A 21,118-nucleotide genomic window follows, 5' to 3' on the forward strand; every position below is an offset into this window, starting at 1 on the left:
GCCATATGAAAGGCAACAGTTTTATCCAATATACACGTGTCACACCATAGCACAGAATTCGGCATATTTTGGTCTCTAGAGGTAAGAAGGATTGTGCTGTGTTCCCTTTTTGAGAGAATCTGTCACTTAGATTTATTCGCTGAATATAAATTTGCTAATGTTTCTTCAGTCTAACCACGTCTATTTTCAATATTTGTATAGTTTAAAACTAGTATGAATCATAAGCTATGAGCTAAGGTCTAGCTTGGACTTCTTACAGGAAGAAGCAGCTACTTTTTGCTGTTCCCTGGTCACGAGGGCTCACCACAGCGGGTAGCTCCGTATGTTTCATTTGGCAGAGTGATTTTTTGCTGTACGCTCTTCCTGACACAACCCTAAAAATGATTTATGGCTCCAGCTGGAATTGAACCAGCAACTTTGCCAAATAAATGTGTAAACCACTTCACCACGAGGTCATCACCTGGTATATCGTGCCACTTAAACTTTGCATGTGGAATGCTGTGGATTGGTAACAGCATAAATATATATAACAAAAATGAGAAGCTTGTATTATTTTATTATTTGCAGTTTACGCCACGGTATAACGAATGGTATTTCCAAATTCTCAGTCAGAATTTGAATCCAGAACCCCTAAACTTGGATTTCACACTCAGAAAGTCGGAGCACCCACACCCATCCCGAGTTAACAATCCAAGATGGTGGCAGTAAAAGTAAAAAGAGGTAAAACTGTAAACTGTATTTGTGACTCAACTAAATAAGCAGAGCACTGACCGGGCTTTATCTTTGAATGCAGCACTGTTTTTAAGGACCCATAATCGAGTATTATATTGTATAGCTAGTGATGTATGAATCGCTCTACCTTGCAAAGAACCAAAACAAATCCTGTTTTTCCTCGCTTTTCTTGGAACAAGCTTACTCAGGAGTGATGTCATTCCCAAGTTCTGAAGTACCTGGAACGTGGGGGCCTTCTTCTCATTTTTCTTCCTTTTTGTTAAAATCCAGCGAGGGCAGCTTTGCCAGATCTTGACAGAGTCTGATTCTAAGATACCTTTAGGAACCCAATTATTTAAATTGTCCACCATATATGGGATCCACAAAATAGACAGTGGTGTGGCTTGAGTAAAAACATTTTTCCAGCACATGAAAAAAAACTTGGACATTACATAACCTTTTACTATTGTGAAATGGAAAACCTGAGAAAAGGAATACTGAATAGTTATTTCATCTATAATTGATTACGCCACATCCATTAACCAGATACACAAACACAGCGTAAATTGAGGCCTAATATTAAATCTGTGAGTCTGAAACAGCATGCAGCACTGGGAGTGCTTGAACCAATGAACTTGCTGACCCTGGAAGTACCATCTTACAGGGATGAGGAACAGGTTCATTATCACAGGGCCACAAAGAGCACTTTTACCAATACGCCCTTGGCAGGCTGCTTTGATCCCGAGCATTGAATATGAGGGATGAAGACCATTTCAAAGAGTAGGAATGAATTACTAAAAGCATGGGTTGTTAATTTTCACTGCAACATTGACAAGGCAGCTGATGTCACTGTTTTTGCTGTCGTTTTTCTTTCTCCTCTGTTTTTTTACAACTGCATGCCCAATGCTGATGTCATTAAAAAGTTTGGAGAAAAGAAGTGTGCCCCCCTTTTTTCTCCTCCTGAAGAGAAAACATTGCTCAACCATCTAAGTGTTGCTTGTGTCAACTCCACCAGGTGTGCACACCACATGTGCACGATCTATCTCTCAAAGTCGCGCTACTTAAGTTTGTTTGTCTTTTGTCATGGTAAATGAGTAGCAGTGGGTCAAAGGTTTGCTCAGTGTTGAAAAGACTCTAATGATGATGAATTGACATTATATATGCTATTACTATTGTGAAATCATACATTTTAATTATTAATAAAAATTAAATGAGTTATTAAGTCATATTTTCTTTCTCACTAAGTGGGATTAAATTCCCAAGATTTCCAATTTTAGCTTATGCATCTATCACCACCAGTGTTTCTAATTTCAGCTTTGAAATCACTCTTTTTGACATCACTGTGTATCTGGGTGTATGTCCCAGAGTATTTCAATAATTCTAATGAAAGTTTAGATTTCATTAGATGTGGTATGAAAACCTACCTTCTTCCAAGATGGGCTTTGAGACCACAAAGGGGAGCTCCTGTAGTGGTTCCATGTACTTATGCCCAGCACTGAGGATACTAATCTGAGGCAGGCAAACTACCAGAGTCCCAGGCATGTTGGTCTGGTTGTGGTACCAGCTACGCACAGTGCCGGGAATGTCGCCACAGATGATAGTGCTCGGAGAAGGGAGGCTGTCATTGGGGAGGAATACACAGCAGGGCTGCAGCTCCAACTTGAAAAAAGGCAGAAAAAAGAGGGGAACATTAATCATGTTAGCCAATTCAGCCTCACCCATCAGTAAACAAGCACCTGTCTTATGCCATCCAAGTGCACAAAAGTTCAGTTTTTTTGCCAGTATTACAGAACTTGGACTGTGATGGAAAGAATAGAAGAAAAAAAATTGTGCAACATTCCGGGTGTTGCTGGAAAAGCCTGAACATGGTGAACAATACTTTCCTTGGTTTAAAAAAGAAAAAAACCCTACATTTGGTCACACACACTAAACCGTCTTACAAAATGCACATTACATACATTACATTACATATTTCTGAGCATCCATTTAAAACCACTGTGATTTTCTGAAACAGAAAAACAAAAAACTTTGAGGTTTCGTCAGTTAAATACTAAAGTCTTTTTAAAAAGCACTGGAGATCAGTCCCAGCTGTACAATGTCCCAAATAATACATAAATAAATAAATAAACAAATCAAATAAAAATCAAAAGCCTTTAGATGAGTAAGCAGTAGCCGGCAAGAGTGCAAGCAACAACTTTGAGCAACAATATTGCTTTGTGTTTTTCCATTTACTAGCCTAGTTAATGAAAAGCAAAGGGGTGCAGGGTCCAGGGGGCAGACAGCAGGTGTTGCCAGATACTTGTGTGTGGATGTGTGCTCACTTCTGTCAGAGAGACTACTTCTACTTATTTTTAGTCTCACTTATTAGAGAGGTGGATACTCTATGAGCCCTCTGGTTTCATGAGCAAGTTATACTGTAAGATATGTTTGGCATATCTTAACACGTTACGCACACATTAAGACACACACCATCAAAATTTGCATATGCACTTGTATGATCTTTGGCTATAACTGCACGGGCCTGGAAACCATCTCCAAGTTTTCATGGGAAGTGAAAGAGAAGGCGAGACAGAGAAAAAGACTTTGAAAGCAGGATCAAGAGGAGGAGAGTGAGACACTGAGAAAGAGCGAGAAGTACAGATATGGTTACACTTTCATCATACTCTGCTTCCTCTTTTGATTATTCTTTAAAGGGTGGTTTGAAATGGGAACGCTTTTGCACAGTGACACATAAGCTTTGGCCTTTTTAAGAGCTGGCACGCAGAGAAAAAAAAAATCACCGACACTGCCTGGGCTGTTGCAGATCTAAGCAGGGTTAAGCTGTAAAGCAGGCTGACATACGGAAAGTGCCGGCTTTAATACCATGACTCGGGCCTGCACTTTGACGACGGTGCCTGAGGCTAATGCTATCCTGCTGGACATCTTGAATATATATATATATATATATATATAAACAGATATGTGCCAAAGTCCTCAACCATCAAATATCGTCAGAACAACGGTACTGGCTGATGGGTGTGTTGGTATAAGGAACACGAGGAAACAGAAAAAATAAGAGCAATGGCTTCAGTTACCTATACTGTAATGTAAACAAAAAAGCATTACAGCAAAGTTTATTATAATAACTAGAATCCAGAGAATGAGTTTGTTTTAATCACCGTGTGATAGAAAAAATGAAATCACTGAGTTCACATCATGTGACAGTTTGATTAAGCACCTGGATGATCTCAGGGCTAATTTAATGTAAAACGAAGCTCAATTATAATTCAAAGGGATTTTGTATATCATATTTCTGAGTAAGTACACAATAGTACAATATCATAGTAATTATCGATATAAACATTTTACTTATTATTTACTTTTTTAAAACTGCCATCTAGACACAGACTGTAAATAACTATTACAGAACCACGCTGTGCCTGATGAGTGACCGAATCTGTCACCATATATCACCTTCTAGGAATTAAAGTTTTACACATAATCAGAGAAAAATATTATGAACATAAATCATTATAGGTTCAGTGAAATTAAAAACCAATGGAAATCTGTTTGTGTTTTTGAGAGGAAACATCTGTATCAACCTCTTTAGTATAGAATTGTGGGAATTTTATGTAATAAAAATGATTAAGCAGGTGATTTTTGTTCATTTAAAAAGGGTAGTTGTGACTATTACAGGGTAGAAAACACAGGCACCTATCTGTTACAGTGAATGTGAACAAATAACACAGCACCTTATAATGGTGTTTGCTCATGATTTTAAAGTGCTTATGATGGAACACAACGATGATGTCAGGTGTACGACAGTCATAGTCTTGCCACATTACACAGAAATATACTAACAATAAACAGATAATATCTCACAGATGACGACAGAGGGCAGTCAGACAATTGACTTTCTAGATGTTTATACATAAAGGCACACAATGTTTCAAGGAGCAGAGTATGTAATGGAAAAGAAAATGGCACAACAATCCTAAATCTGGGCGATACAAAACGAATCTTTGGTTGGCTCTTTTCTCCTTTCATTCCCTTTTGATGACAGTTATTAAAAGCCACAAACACAGAGAAACAAACATGTTGTATTTACCAATGGCAACAGTACACAACAGTACAAGTCCATAGGGGGACAGTGATTAAAGCAAAATAGCTTTTTTTCATGAGTGGAGGAGGTTTGGATCTAAAGAGCATTTGATGCTCTGGTGACCAGTGAGGACTTGTTGAGGAATCCCAGTTGCCCGAAAGTGGATGACAGCACAAAAGAGCAAATATTACTATGCCAAAAGAAAACAGTTGTACTGGTTGGTAGATGTCTTGTGAGTTCAAGTACAATCTTTTAATAATCCACACTTATTCTGGGTCACAGCGCTGTCAGGTGTTCAATCTGCATCCAAGACAAATTGGGCAAACATCTCCAGTAAGATCAAAATATAACAAGAACTGCTAAAGCTGCTCTAAATCTGTTCTTTTTAATAATATAAAATACTTGGTACTGTTTTAGCATATCAAACTTTGATGCCAAACAATTTTTGCTGAAATGGCCTTAAAATGTCAGCGAACATATTGGAAAAGAATCGTAAATGCCCGTCCTTGTCACCATCCTGTTACGACAGTGTCACGTTATTAGGAACGTGAACTCAGAACTGAACGGCAATCCTCCACCCAGTTCTCTGTGCTACTGTTAATAGCAGGTCACCCTGGTCACCTCGCAGACCTTTCCAAAGCCCCCCATCTGTGGTCTAATGCTTGAGCTGTGACTCATACACACACACACAGGGAGACAGACATACAGTATCCAAACAAAGACGACAGGGGCAACAAAGGGCAAGAAAAGGGAGCACTGGAACTGCTGAGCAGTGCTGACAGATCCAAGAGAGAAATAGTCTGAGGTCAGAATGTCCCATATGCATCATTGCTTTTATGACTGCCAAAACCACTGACAGCATCTCTTCCCTCTGACCAACTCTACAGCCCTCTATCCCTCCATCACCCCAACCTCCCATGCCTCTGTCCTTTTGTCCCTCTCACTGCTGAGCATGCATTGATTCAAGGTGGAAAATCTGCGTTGAGATGTGAGAGGAGAATCGTGGTGTTCATGGTTATGGTTGACACGGCAACAGACACACAAAAAATGTTGCCCGTAATCACAGGTCAAAGTGGAAAGTGAGAGCATGTATGTGTTTTATGTCTCAACCTCAGGTGTAAAAGTGCAGTTGAGGTTGTGCAGGGTCGTGTTTGGTATTCCACACAATTGTGTTTAACAGCTCTGTAACAGGCCAATAAACACAGCACTGGAAGCAGTTAGTGTGTGCGACAATGTCCCCCTCCCACGAGCTGAGGGCCAGGCCAAGTTCATGTATGTTTGTGTGTGTGAGAGAGAGACTTGCACAATGTCCTGTGACAGGAGGAAACTGACAGGAATACCAGGCTGACCTAAAACTCATTATGTTCCGTCACATGCTTGGGTGGCAGCGGGCCACATTTTCACTACTCACCAGCCAGTCACAAGGCTCGGCAAACTAAATTATATTTTTATCCTAAATAGGATAGTGGAAATTTATTTTCTGTTAGTGTAGACCCGTGGAAAGGCGGTGTTTCCAAATGCAGCTAAAGGAAAATTCTGAAATGAATTTAAAAATAGAAATGGGCACAAATAATATGTGAAAGCCAGAGGCATAATTGCAGTGTGGAATATCTGTTACACAACTTTACCCTACTGGGTTTAAGGGTAATGTGGAATAAAACTGCAGCAAAAACAAGACAGATAGCCCCTGGAAATGACTCGGGCACAACAAATAATAAAGTGTATGACCTATGCTTCAACAGCCATGTAGTTTATACATTTATTTCTCATTATTACATGGATAAATAGGGCTGACAGTGTTTGAAAGGGATTAAAATTCATATTCATATTCAAGTTGGGCCAAAGTTCAGAATGGCAGATGGTTTCATACAATATCTGTATTATTACAGAAGATTCAGTGGGGAAAAGCGAAATCAAAGATGCATAATTATCCGTTCCTTTTGTCCAATGACATCATGTCCTGTCAAAGTGAAACAAAATCTTTCAACATAACAAATGGAGTTAACGCTCAGCAACCTGGGACCATACTTTAGTTACCTACTGCCTCCAATAACAGATTCAGTCAGGAGAATAACACTGACGGACAATTTGAGTATCTGTGTGTGCGTGTTCAGGGGCCACGGATCACGTGGATCACTTGCAACACATTCATAAACTTTTTTTTATTAATGTGAAAAAAACACTTTTCAATTTCGACCAGGAAATCTCAGTTAAACAAGAAACGAGACTGAAGCCAATCAACTCCTTATGAGGCTGCACGTGCAGGGATTTTACTGTGAAAACATGCTCAAATGACACACTTAAACATTTGCAGAAGCATACACTGTGTGCTTGCATGTTCTCTTGCAAAACTGAACACGTACACAATCATAGATCACATCCCCCCTGCTAGCTGCAGACAGCAGTTACTTAAAGAAAAGATTCATAATGAAAAGCGGTTTAAGAGAAAAAAAATGCCAAAAATAAAAGATAATTCACAACAGCAGTCAGCTCAAGGTGTTTGATTTTTGTAAGGTTCAGACCTTGCAATATTAAAGTGAAACCCCCAACAATCAAACCTACAAGGAAAAACTTGGTGGGGTGCAATGAACACGAAAAGACTGCTGGCACAAGCAGGAAAATAATAGAGAAAATGAGAGCATAGAGAGACCACAAACAGGACATGACCCAAACTGGGAGCTGGTTCGAGAGGAGAGGGCCCTGTTAGCTACAGCGAATGCCTCCCATTCTACTTCTGGAATCTCCAAGCAAGCCTGCTTATGAGAGGGAAGTGCTCTACTGGGATAAGATTATACTCTGAAGTTGTCAGGATGGACCCGGTCATCAGTTGAGCTCTGGGCTCAATAGGGAGCCAATGAAAAGATGATATTTCTGTTCAGTTCACCAGAATGGCTGCTGCTCCTTGCAAGCTTGCCCTGATGGTAAATTCTCCACAAAAAATAGTGCATAAGATTGCCTCTTTTTACATACGTACACCAGCGCAGACACTGCTTTGTGAATCTGACACAGAGAAAAAGACTGCATTTGTTACTTGTGCTCACACAGATGAATTTGTCTCATGTCTCAGCACATCTCTGATATGCAACAAAATTCGCTCTCTGCCATTCAGTAATGAGACTGAGTGGGTTGACAGGGAACAAAGCTAGCTGAAAATAATGTGGGGACGTGTCATCTTGAATGATCTTCATGAAACTAGCAGTTAAAGGTTGTTCAAGTCTCAGTATGGATGCCAACAAACAAGATTCAGTAAAAAAGCCCCAGAGAGTTTGAATCTTTGAGTGACAGCCTGGTTATTTATTAGGTGACCAGCGCTTATCCATAGATTTAGGTACTGAGCCCTTCCTCTCAGCCCTCTAAATGAGCAAGGATCTGCTTACACTTTGATCTACAATACACAACCATAATTAAATGTAGGTTCTGGGCTGGGAGGCCACATGCAGTCAAGAGTAAATACTACTAGAAAAAAGACAAAAAGCTAAAAACATTAAAAAAGGGGAAGTATATCCATTTTGAGGTTATTTTGATTAAATTTTAAGATGCCCAAATACATTTTTCCCTTTGTTTCTTTTCTCTGGCACCAGATCACAGAGTTCTAAAAATGGGGTCTTCTTCGTGGGTTGTGTGTTTGTGTGTGTCAAGCTCTGCTCAGTTTTATTCCCGATCACTTCTCCGCACCATCAGATAGGGTTCAGAATACAGCCACATGTGCCGACCCTGTTTCAAATCTTTGGGTCTTAATACCCCTGAAAAGCATCCCTGACTTCATGCTCTTCTGAGCAGCAGTGGGAGTGCATGATCTGTCTTGTGTCGTACTTCTCCCTTGAGTCTTTGTGAGGATGGTTTATCTGGTTCCAGCAGAGCAGGTTCTAATAGAGAGGAAGCTGAGGGCCAAACACACTCAAGCTTTAAAAGGCTGAGGCCATGTGGAAATGGCCTATATAACCACAGGAGGCTCTTAGGATCTGCCGGGCCTCGCCAGTAAATGACAGAACAGTGAGTTAGATTGAGGACAGCCCGTCTACTCTTAAGACCAACTTAGAAGTGCAGCAGACAGTATATTACTCACCAATAATCATTCATAGACACAGCTTTATGTTTCAATCATGAACTGACAGATTATAGGAACGAGAGATCGGCCTTGTCCAAAAGAGGGATTCAAAATTTTAGCACTCATGACAAAACAAAGCAAAAATACATTGCTACTGTTTACCCTCAGTATTTAAAAATGGAGATAAGATGTTAGAAAACTGAACTGCTCCATTGTATGAATGGGTTAGCTGTCTGAATCACATCTGAATCTGAATCTTTACACATATGCAGCACAGCAGTCATGCAACAGAGTACTTGCAAGAACTACAAGCAATTACTGTCACCCTCACCTAACTCGACCCAGGCAATGAAATACGTGTGATATCAGTCCTGCGGCGCTGTACAAATCCGCTCTTAGGCTTATTGTTTTCATATCACTGTAGGGAAGAGAAACTTGGATGCCCTAACTCTGTACAGACCTTAGCAGAGCACAGACTTTGGAGGTCAAGATCACCCCTCTGTAGAGAGACCCACAACATGTGAAGGCCGCACGCGCACACACTTGCACATTTAAACACGTACGTACCGACAGATTTTTCCCTCTATTTTTCTACACACAATAATAAAGCCACGACACACAGGAAATCACCCAGAGATAGAGGAGAGGAAATTAGAAACACCCTCTCAGCATCCCCAATGAAAACATTTGCAACTCTGGAGCAGAAAAATCTCAGTGGAAGGATCGGCAGCAAACGGAAAACACATCCCTTTGTTTTAAAAACCTGATACCTCTCCAAATGTAATCTTCCTGTGCCTGCACCAGACGGGACACTGTGTTTCCTAAGTGGCCGGTCAGATGAACAGAAGGTCCTCAGAGCACAGAGCCCACTACCCCACCCACCCACTCTTAACCTTCTGCTCCCCTTCCTTCTTCACATCTTCCTGCATTTTCTGTTTGCTATAAACCAAAACAAACAAACAAATCAAAACCCCAAAACAATAGTCAAAAAGTGGGTGTTATAATACAAACTGTATCGTTAACATTTTAACATGATTAATGTGTGTACCTGAAGATTCCACTATGCAGATGTATCTTGCGGTACATGGATAGAGATAGAAGTTTTGGTTGGAAACCTCAGAGAGCAGATTTATTTCCTGATCTTCTTGAGAAAAACATTTAAGCATGATTCCTTTTGACACCAGATAGGCTGTGTCTCACCCACATGCCACCACAAGCAATAAGATCGTGGGCTGGCACCGCACAACGGGCTAGGCAGCCAGCCATCTATGTGGCCCTGCATTCCTCTCTTCCAACACTGCTTACAGAAGCTGACAAGCTCTGGAGGTCTCCCTGGCCGAGGTGGAAATCTGCAAAAATAAACGCTTTAGGTGACATGAAGGCTTTGTTTGTTTCTGCTAGCTCAGCTGTTTGTGTTAGCGCGGTGGGTTAATTGCGACTTTGATCGCTGCGTTTATTGATCCAACAGTGGCCTTAGGAGCGCGGCTGGCCTGGCTCGCCTCACCTACTCCCACCCATAATCTCAAACAATCACCCCTCCACCACCTCAGCATGGTGAGCCAGTACAGATGGGGCTGAACATGGTTCTCCATTGGCAGAATGCTAGCAGTTTGCATGGAGCTACAAACAGTCCATCTACCTGCAGAAAGCATCTGTTGCCAGATGGAGGCAGTGTCCAAAGTATGTGGTAGAACCGGCCCGCATGTACTGCATGGACCCAGTAGGTTAAAAACCATTTTCTGCAGTGAAATACCGACACAAAAGGACAACTGTGGCACCTCCAAAAAAGCATAAGTGGGACCCTGTCAAATTAAGTCTGAATACATCGCTGATGTTTGGCTGAGCAGCACCAAGGATGGGCTAGATTGTTCTAGGTGAGAGAGACTGCCTAAAGGTTAAAGTATAAGTGATGCAAGATTCATGGAATAACTGACAGCTTAGAGCAAAGTCCTCAGATATAAACACGGGTTGACTAAAGTTTGGCCAAAAGCAAGCTTGGCTTGGTTTATCTATAGTGGTGATGGTGTAGCCAGACAATTTTGCCTTTGGCTAACTGAAGAGAGTCAAGGTGGCTGTGATAATGTTATGCAGTATGTAATACAGGCCAAGTTGGATCAAATGGTGATGGACTGCAGATGAAAAGAGGATTCAACGGCTAACTCTGGCAGATTTTCACCACTACTGATTTATACAGTGTGACCCAGTGAAGCAGGCCAAACCGGGCTGTTCTAAACCCCAACTGATCTGATTCGACCTGTGTTTGGCACGGCTTCCTTCATTGTCCCAAGACAAAGGGTGGATGTGTGCTCCATCAATTTAACCCGATTCCCGTCCAAACTAGCTTTCCAAGACACATTCAGAAGATCAGGGCATAAACTGCACATCATTTTTCTATGACAATTTTAAAACATCCCAATTCTGTCAGCAATTGCAGCTCCTGTGGCAAATCTGTACTCGCTGTAGTGTATCAGGAGGGTTTTTTCAATCAAAATCAGTTCCAAGTCTCTAAACTGCTGAGATTCAAGAGGCTAAAAACACAGGAGAATCTCAGTAAGCGCTTTTCCAGTACAGTCCGGTGAGAGGGTCAAATATGTGAGTGCGTCTATAATGGCTCTGAGGTCATTAGTGTATTGACACAGCGGCAGATGATGGAATGGGATTCTGGCCACACATGCACATTAACACACACTCGTCAAGATGTGAACGTGTGCATACATACACCCACGCACAGTGTTCTCACTGGGTAAACAGCCAATGACATCTACTTTTGCATTGTGGGCTCTTGATTTAGATCAGGCGATACTTTCTTTTTGTATTTCTTACATATTCACTAACTACCTCACCCTGTGCCGCTTTCCGTCCTTCTCTCGTTCTTTATTCTTTTGCTGTCATCCTCAAATCGCTGAACAGTCTTGCGGAGACTTAATGTTAGAAGAGACCCCTTCTGTCCTTAGCATTAACCTCCCTCTCTGTTTGCACTCAGCCAATCAGCACTTAAACAATCAGGAACTGCAAGCAATTATAGCAGGCTATTCATTTTCATATGCTGTTCATATGCTGAAACACACCAATTCATTTTCTATTACATCGCGGACTCTCATATGTAAAATATGTGTACCTCATTCATAATGTGTGCACGTATTATTTAAATGCTAATAAATGTGAAATATATTATTTGACATATTATCATATTGTTTGACACCAAATACTCTAAGGAGTGTGTGGGTAGGTTTCGTGTGTGAGGTGATAACAGGTTAGTTAAATTGTTTCTTTTTTGCTTTGTTTTTTTAAGCACATCCGTTTTAAACAATCTCATTGCAAAACTATAACATTTATTTTTTGCACTCAGATTTATCATGCTAAATGTTAGTATATGGATTTAGACTTACTGTATAATAGAAGCCTGAATTATTTTTTAGTATGCCATATCTACCAAATTGCTTATGATTAAGATGAGCCAGCATCTCTCAGGATTTGTAAGATGACTGTCAAGTTTAAAAGCTAACAATTTATCTCCCCAATACTGAAAGAAACATGGTGTTTAAAGTGGCCCAAAATTAAAGCTGTAATTACAAATCACTTGGAAATTGTGGGTTCTGACAGACAGGGAGGATGAGGTGTTGAATGGAAGGATGATAGGATGAAGGGAGGGGGCAGAGGATGAAGTAATGTGCCTGCACAAAGCACTCAATCCGGGGGTCAGATCCTGTTCATGGAAACCATCTGGCCAGCTTAATCTGAGCCACACCAAATCCAGTGCACATGATTCTCCTTTCTGTATATCTCTCACTTTCCTCCTGCCTTCAACCTCAGCTTCTTCCCATTTTTATCCAGTATTCTTCCCAGCTTCCTACACCTCCCTCTCCTTTCCACGGCTTTACCTTTTTTACCCCACTGCTTTTTTCCCTCTTTTTCTTTCTCAAAAAGTATCCTACTCATTAATGCATGGCAGCTGCAGGGAGCAGTGTTACTTCATTTTTCCATGGCAACGGTCTCTCTGTTTCAGCAGATCCCATTTCAGTTTTGGTAACAACGTGCTCTGTTGCCAGTGCTGAACACATTCATGTGTTAAATAGAAGGAATCATTTTAAAATTCCTGAAATAGAATCACCATCCTGATCACTTGCAATTATTATCAGAGCCAAAAAAGAACACGGGTGTCCTCAGGAGAATAGGGTGGAGAAGGGGAGATGGCTGGATGAAAAGTGCTACGGCTGAGCAGTGGGGGAGAAGAGTAGAAAACAAGAGGGAGAGTAAACAGAGCTCGGGAGATGTGGTAAATAGCAATGACCAGAAGCACAAGAAGAAAGAAAAGCTGTGGGTGAAAGCTCCAAGGATGAGTGCAGGAGCCACTCGTAGACATTTCACATTGCTCCAGCCTACGTAACATTTACAACAGCGCCCAATGTCAAATGACTATTTAAAAAAATAATAGAAAAACATATTACATTACCAAAAAACAAAGCATGCACAATTAGGATGATGTGCGCTGGACAGAACACTCTGAGTCCATCATGCATGTTGCAGTGGACACTGGCTCTGTTGCTCTAAGCGAGTGAAAGACTGAGACCTCTGTTCATCCAAGAGGTAATTAGCATAGGTAATGTGTAAACTCCATTTGTCTACGAGCCAGCAAGCTTTTCTGTTTTCAATATCAGCTGCCTGACTTTGTCACGGACAGTCTCTTTACTTTTTTGATGGTGCTTTAATTATTTATGAATAATGACTTGGATATTTTCATTGTATGTGTCATCTATTATTCCTAAACAGGTAAGACTCTTACAAACTGAGATAGCTAGGACTGCACATAATTTAAATCGAAGAGATATCACAGGTTAGAGTGTGGCAATATGAGGGCTCGGATTCAGATAAGCTGTGTTTAGGAATGTATGTTAACATAGTTTGTTGGTCCTGTTAAAAAAGGCAAATATGGTGAAAAGAGTGACTTTAGAGCATAATGATTGATTAATAATGATTAATTACTGTACTGATGGCATCTCCAGACATTTTCACTTTATGCATCAATATTTTTGAATCTCATTCCTATTAAAATGAAAACACTTCCAGTCAGTCGCTGTGCATTTGTAAGATGAAAAATAATGCCACAGCAACAAAGCATCATCACCACATTTCAGACAAGTGCTATGGATAAAAAAAAAAAAAGAGTGGTTTACACTATCACTAGCTATCACATCTTTATGTTCTGTTTAAACAGTCTTAAGTGGTCTCAGAAGCTAAGGAATAATAAATACTTTGGTAACTTTGTATCCCCCAGTCTCATTAACCCAACCTTTTTTCTGTCCTTCCTGCTCCTCTCTCTTCTGTAAAAGTCAGAAAGAAAGCCCTGCATGTTAAATTGGGCACATGTGCAGCAGAAGTGTGAGCCATTAGGTATTCTGTTTACACCACACTAAAATAAATGGAGTGGTTCAAGTTTGGGGATATCCAAGACCTGGGGTACCAGCTGTTGGGGTTTTCGGTTTGGTTCACTTCCACTCCCATGTCAACAGGACAGAGTGTTTCCTAATTACTGCTGCAGTATGTGGTGTGGTCCCAGTCACACAGCCGAAGGGGACAGAGGAAAGTGGAGGCAATGACGGGCTCAGCAAACTATTAGTGGGTTGAGTTAACTCTTGTGAAAGTACTGTAAACAGCTCAATGTACTGACATGGGACGCCGGTTCTGGAGAATTATTTCAATTCACATGCTCTCTTTCTGTCTGAATGACATCAGATTGTGTGGTCCAAGCAATAGGAATTAAAATAATTTGAGAAGGGTTGTTTCATTTATGCCTCAATAGTTATTGTTTACATGCTCATAGAAACTCACCTTAAAGCCCTACTCAATTTAAGGAATGATTCAGCTGTGACTAAACCCTGAAACTAAATAGCCACATTGCCCACAATGAATAAGCCCACTGACAGAAAACCCTGCTGCACCTGTGATGACTTACATGCACTCACAACAGTATAACTATTACTACATGCAAAAATTGAATCTTGTTCATTTATGATGCCCGTTGTGACATATGCTTGCTGACAGTTAAATGTAACCATAACTTTGAGAGCTAGTAAGAGGAAACACTAATCTTTTAACAGTAATGTACAGTGGGGCAAAAAAGTATTTAGTCAGCCACCGATTGTGCAAGTTCCCCCACCTAAAATGATGACAGAGGTCAGTAATTTGCACCAGAGGTACACTTCAACTGTGAGAGACAGAATGTGAAAAAAAAATCCATGAATCCACATGGTAGGATTTGTAAAGAATTTATTCGTAAATTAGGGTGGAAAATAAGTATTTGGTCACCTCAAACAAGGAAAATCTCTGGCTCTCACAGACCTGTAACGTCTTCTGTAAGAAGCTTTTCTGTCCCCCACTCGTTACCTGTATGAATGGCACCTGTTTGAACTCATCATCTGTATAAAAGACACCTGTCCACAGCCTCAAACAGTCAGACTCCAAACTCCGCCATGGCCAAGACCAAAGAGCTTTCGAAGGACACCAGGAAAAGTATTGTAGACCTGCACCAGACTGGGAAGAGTGAATCTACAATAGGCAAGCAGCTTGGTGTGAAAAAATCAACTGTGGGAGCAATCATCAGAAAATGGAAGACATACAAGACCACTGATAATCTCCCTCGATCTGGGGCTCCACGCAAGATCTCATCCCGTGGGGTCAAAATGATCATGAGAACGGTGAGCAAAGATCCCAGAACCACACGGGGGGACCTGGTGAATGACCTGCAGAGAGCTGGGACCAAAGTAACAAAGGTCACCATCAGTAACACACTACAACGGCAGGGAATCAAATCCCGCAGTGCCAGACGTGTTCCGCTGCTGAAGCCAGTGCATGTCCAGGCCCGTCTGAAGTTTGCCAGAGAGCACATGGATGATACAGCAGAGGATTGGGAGAATGTCATGTGGTCAGATGAAACCAAAGTAGAACTTTTTGGTATAAACTCAACTCGTCGTGTTTGGAGGAAGAAGAATACTGAGATGCATCCCAAGAACACCATACCTACTGTGAAGCATGGGGGTGGAAACATCATGCTATGGGGCTGTTTTTCTGCCAAGGGGACAGGACGACTGATCCGTGTTAAGGACAGAATGAATGGGGCCATGTATCGTGAGATTTTGAGCCAAAACCTCCTTCCATCAGTGAGAACTTTGAAGATGAAACGAGGCTGGGTCTTCCAACATGACAATGATCCAAAACACACCGCCCGGGCAACAAAGGAGTGGCTCCGTAAGAAGCATTTGAAAGTCCTGGAGTGGCCTAGCCAGTCTCCAGACCTCAACCCCATAGAAAATCTGTGGCGGGAGTTGAAAGTCCGTGTTGCTCGGCGACAGCCCCAAAACATCACTGCTCTCGAGAAGATCTGCATGGAGGAATGGGCCAAAATACCAGCTACTGTGTGTGCAAACCTGGTAAAGACCTATAGTAAACGTTTGACCTCTGTTATTGCCAACAAAGGTTATGTTACAAAGTATTGAGTTGTATTTTTGTTATTGACCAAATACTTATTTTCCACCCTGATTTACGAATAAATTCTTTACAAATCCTACCATGTGGATTCATGGATTTTTTTTTCACATTCTGTCTCTCACAGTTGAAGTGTACCTCTGGTGCAAATTACTGACCTCTGTCATCATGTTAGGTGGGGGAACTTGCACAATCGGTGGCTGACTAAATACTTTTTTGCCCCACTGTAGCTGCAATACTTGAAATTAGTTATTGTTGTTTTCTGTGGTTGGCTTAATACCCTAATAATTGATGAACAAACAAAAAGAAAACACAAGATTAAAACTTTGGACACATGTGGCCAGCATTTTCGGAGTAATACTCGCACACTGTAGTTAATCTGCCAAAACTGAGCCTAACACATTACTGAACTGAAAGATATCCATATGTACCATGCAGTAATGTACCCCGCATGATTACTATGCGCAGGGAAGCCCATATGTGCACACACCATGATGTCCAGCTCTTGCATCAAGAGGAGGCCTGCTAGAGAGTTGTCAGCACTTCCTGATGTGCTTCAGATGGGGTTGGTTGTGATGTGGTCTCTACTAACTAGTCCAGTCAAGATGCAGCGAACAGACAATCGATGAGAGCATTTAACTTCCCAGTTAGACACTTAGACAGACAGGAACATCCAAGACAGCCAGCAGGCCAAACGGAAACTCGGCTTGCCACAATGGGACATGAGACACTGTATATGCATCTGTATGTAAAAGAGGGTAATCAGTTAACAACTAACAGAAGTCCCTGGATGCCATATGGCTTCACAACAGAGAGCACAAAGCTGGGCTGGGATGAGCTAAATTTTAATATATTATACCATAGAAATAGGAGAGAAATAGGTGGTCAGGGAAAAGCATTGCTGGTCCCAGAAGGCGTACAAACTTTTATCCGGGTATGCGTTCGTACGCTTGATCCTTTGGAATGTGAAGACCAAACGTAACACTGAGTGACTAAAAAACTGTAAATAATCTTAATGGACAAGATCAATGAACTTTCATCCAAGCTCAGTGGAGTAGTAGAAATGTCTTATATACCTGTTCCAGTACATAAAGACAGTTTGGTACCTGCAGAGTGAGCCGTTTAACAGCATCCCAGGCGTGGGCGATGAGCTCCTTCATTTGTTCCTCTGAGGTCGTCCATGACTCCGCAGCTGTGGTGTCAGGCATCACCCTCATTGGGATGGACAGTGGACGTGATTCTGGGAAAGAAAAAAGTGATAGGCATGACATTGTAATGAAGCTTTTAAACAATCAGCGCCATCATTTCTCATAGTGTGTACTTGTACTGCTGATAGACTTGCTGAAACATTTAGCTGACTCCTGAAGGAACCGCTACCACAGAAGTGAAGCGGCACCTTGTAAAGTCTTAAATAAAAACTGGGTTTTATTTATTAACATGAGAAAAATTTGCCCTGCATTTATCCTTTATTTCACTCTCTTCATAATTCACTGTTATTTTCATTTACTGTAAAGTATCATGTTATATGATGTTTAACTGACACTTCATTGAGATGATGTAATGTTGGCACTCAGGTTTCTTGTCTCCTACAGCAGGAGAGGGAACTATGAAACCGAGAGAATACGCACGCACGCACACACACACGGGGACACACACACACCCACACACACACGAGAACACACGCACACAAACTTCTAGACATGACATGTTCTGGTGTGCCTGCTGTGGTCCAGACGAGGGCTGATTGTCTGTGCTGACACTCATGGCAACAGTCAAGCACAAAAATCACACAGTAATAAGCATATTCAATTATCCATTCTACTAACTATATGAACTAAAGCACACCTTCACTGGAAGAGAACCAGTTATCGATAAGAAGACGACAGGAAGCTTGAGACAGAGTGTGAGAAATATACATAGATACGGTGAACGAGACAAAGGCACGAGGGCATTCTAGCAGGTTAACCCGAGGTCTGTGGATGTTAAAGCCATCAGGGCGTCAGAGGTTAGGGAAGGGGGGGTGGGGGGTCTCTCTAAAGACACATTAAGACATATTCCATGATTTAAAGGTCTGCCTTGCTCAGCAGCCCTATCCCACAGTTTTCAAGAAACAGCAGTGATGTCACAGCTGTACAGTGTGCCCTCAGACATCATGTTCCCAGATATCTCCAAATGCATTGGCATGGCAATAACAGCATGTTGGTGGGGAAAATGACAAAAAAGGTGGTTAACTAACCATTGACCCACATACCTTGATCCACTTTTGTTGGTCAAGGTATGTGTGCATATCACTGGGAGACTTGGGCCACAGGTATATGGATGCTGAGCTCTGTGTGTGTGTGTGTGTGTGTGTGTGTGTGTGTGTGCTCGAGCACATGTGCACAAGTGGAAGAGAACAAAACTGATAATGGGTCTGGACTCTTGAACAGTATTTTCTCACACTCAGGCTGCCTCTGGCACTTGGGGACTATGAAATGGTCCCCAGTCAGTGTTGCACTTGACATTATTTTTACATTTGGCAATTTCCAGTCTACCTTCCTCACTCTTATTCGTCAGTTTTTTTTCTATCCTTGTAATGCTTCCAGTGTTGTCCTACTAGATGCCCACAAAGTGAAAGATGGCAAAAATTGACTTTGACAGGTCAGATTGTGTTTCATGGGCTGACTTTTCATTGAGTAATATGAATAGAGTGCTGCATAAACTGCTGTGATATCATTGAGTTGTCAATAGAGTTTTATTGTGAAGGGCTGTGCATACGTTGGAGTTTTCCTGTTACATGGCATTAGAAAAGTATCTCATACTTTGCAGGGGATCGATGTAGACAAGACAGGGGTGTGTAGCTACCACTGTAAGTCATGCAGCTGTCTAGACTAAGGAGACATTACCCTAAGAACTGGGCTTTCCCTGTCTATGTACATGTATGTGTGCAAGTTTCTTCCAATTTTGGTTAGTGCCCTGGTTATCTCACGGTATACATCCTATACTATCTAAACAACATTTTACCACATTAGAAAATACAATAAAAGCATATACCACAAACACAAGCACATATAAACACACACAATCTTGACAAACATAAAAACCGTACACTGAAATAGAACCCATAAAGAGCTCACACCCTCACGAATCATCACTCATGAAATGTTAAAGTAAATACAGGCCACCCTTCTGAGCTCCAAAAACAGAAACTCATACACAGTTGTACCATCTCCTTCCAATTTACAAAAATAAGAGAAAGTTACTTGAGGGTGGAGCGGACTTTGCATGACAAGAAACTGAGGACTAGCTAACTGTAAGCATGTCTGCAGAGGAGCTTATGAGACAATGAAACACAGCATGCAAGATAAACCCTGCATAATTAATTCCATAATGCACGCACGCACGCACGCGCACGCACGCACGCACGCACGCACGCACACACGCACGCGCACACACACACACTGTATGTCACTACAGATTCCAAAAATCTGTGAATAAAGGCAGCCATGAGCATCATCTGGACTCTTCTGACCTAAATCGATAATACTCAAAAATATTATTCTGAGTCATTGTTCTCAACGAGCCCATCATTTCTTAAAATTATTCCTTTTTTGGCAAAGAGACTGTCCTAATCCTTGCTAACTTTGCCGTGAGAAAGCCCGATGAATGAGTGGATTTCTGATCATCTATTTTTGAAAGCCTTTTTTTTTGTCGTTTTTACTTTGGGGGTAGGCCAGACAGTGAATGTTCTTCCCCAGAGTGAGTCTGTTAGCCCAATCAGAAAGTGTGCTGAAGTGCAGCATAGGCAGTAACAATGGATGAAGCCTTGTGCTTGGTTTTAAATACCATTCCAGGTCTCTGTTTGTTAATCCTAGGGTCATTATTTGGAATGAAACTGCCATATCTTGTTATAGTGACTTGGCGCCTGCCATTCCTGCAGGGAGGGGATTGAGAGGGAGCGAGAGAAAGAGAGAGAGAGAGAGAGAGAGCGGCAAGCCTAAATTCAAATGAAGGAGAAACATGACAGGAGAGCCCAAACCTCTTAAACCTGCCCAGGCCTAACAAGTCCTAGGAGTCCCTTTAAAGTGGGGTTATTCCCCCTGCCTCGTGCCATCTCAGCCATGTCCTCATTTTCACCCTCTCTTAGGCCATTAGGCTAATATGTTATTGGCCATACTCTGGCCATACACCCTCTCTCTTACCTTCTCTCCTTTGTTTCATTCTCTCTCCAACCACTCCCTCTTGTCTCTCTCTCTCAACTGGTTTGTGGAGCTGCCAGTCCAGTCCCTTATAAACATTCTAGTGTTCTGATGGTGGTTATTCATCCTCTTTAACAGCTCCGTTAAATCTCACAGCAAATGGAAGGCGACTGTCTTTGCAGCCCACAGCTGCAGTGTCAAATGCTCGGAGAAAAAAAGAAAAGACCAGAACCCCGTTACAGTACTTTGACTTCAGGGCGAGAAACAAATCAGCGTTGCCTCACATCACGATGCAGGTCGCAACACTGCCACGGCGCAGTAACGTAGCTGTAAAATGTGTGAGGGTGTGTGGTGTGGTGAGTGTAAATCGCACATCATTCAAACGTGCGATTCGCAGTCGCAACTGAACGCGTGTTTAAATGCACACAAAGGCACTGGCACACCCACAGTCACACAGAAACACTAACATCATATCAGTGCCAGTGAACTTTCCACTACACATTTAACAGACTTCACAACAACAAAGGCGCAAAGCATCCATATCTTTCCCGGGTGGTTGAGTAACTCAACCATAAAAACAGCCTCATTGCGGGATCCCGGCATTTCCTCATGCCGCCT

At 41.7% G+C, this 21,118-nt stretch overlaps 1 protein-coding gene across 2 annotated transcripts in view; it reads right to left on the reverse strand.

Moving 5' to 3' along the window:
- vps13b (vacuolar protein sorting 13 homolog B) overlaps positions 1 to 21,118 on the reverse strand; it is a 301,375-nt gene that overhangs the window by 143,621 nt on the left and 136,636 nt on the right. For both annotated transcript variants that reach the window (XM_026183458.2, XM_026183460.2), the window contains exons 22-23: positions 17,429 to 17,562; positions 2,136 to 2,370 (exon numbers count right to left, since the gene is read on the reverse strand). In XM_026183458.2, coding sequence (XP_026039243.2) covers positions 2,136 to 2,370; positions 17,429 to 17,562 — 369 coding nt within the window. The remainder of the gene's footprint in view (positions 1 to 2,135; positions 2,371 to 17,428; positions 17,563 to 21,118) is intronic.

This window comes from Astatotilapia calliptera, chromosome 11 (assembly GCF_964374335.1).
Source record: "Astatotilapia calliptera chromosome 11, fAstCal68.1, whole genome shotgun sequence".
NCBI lineage: Eukaryota > Metazoa > Chordata > Actinopteri > Cichliformes > Cichlidae > Astatotilapia > Astatotilapia calliptera.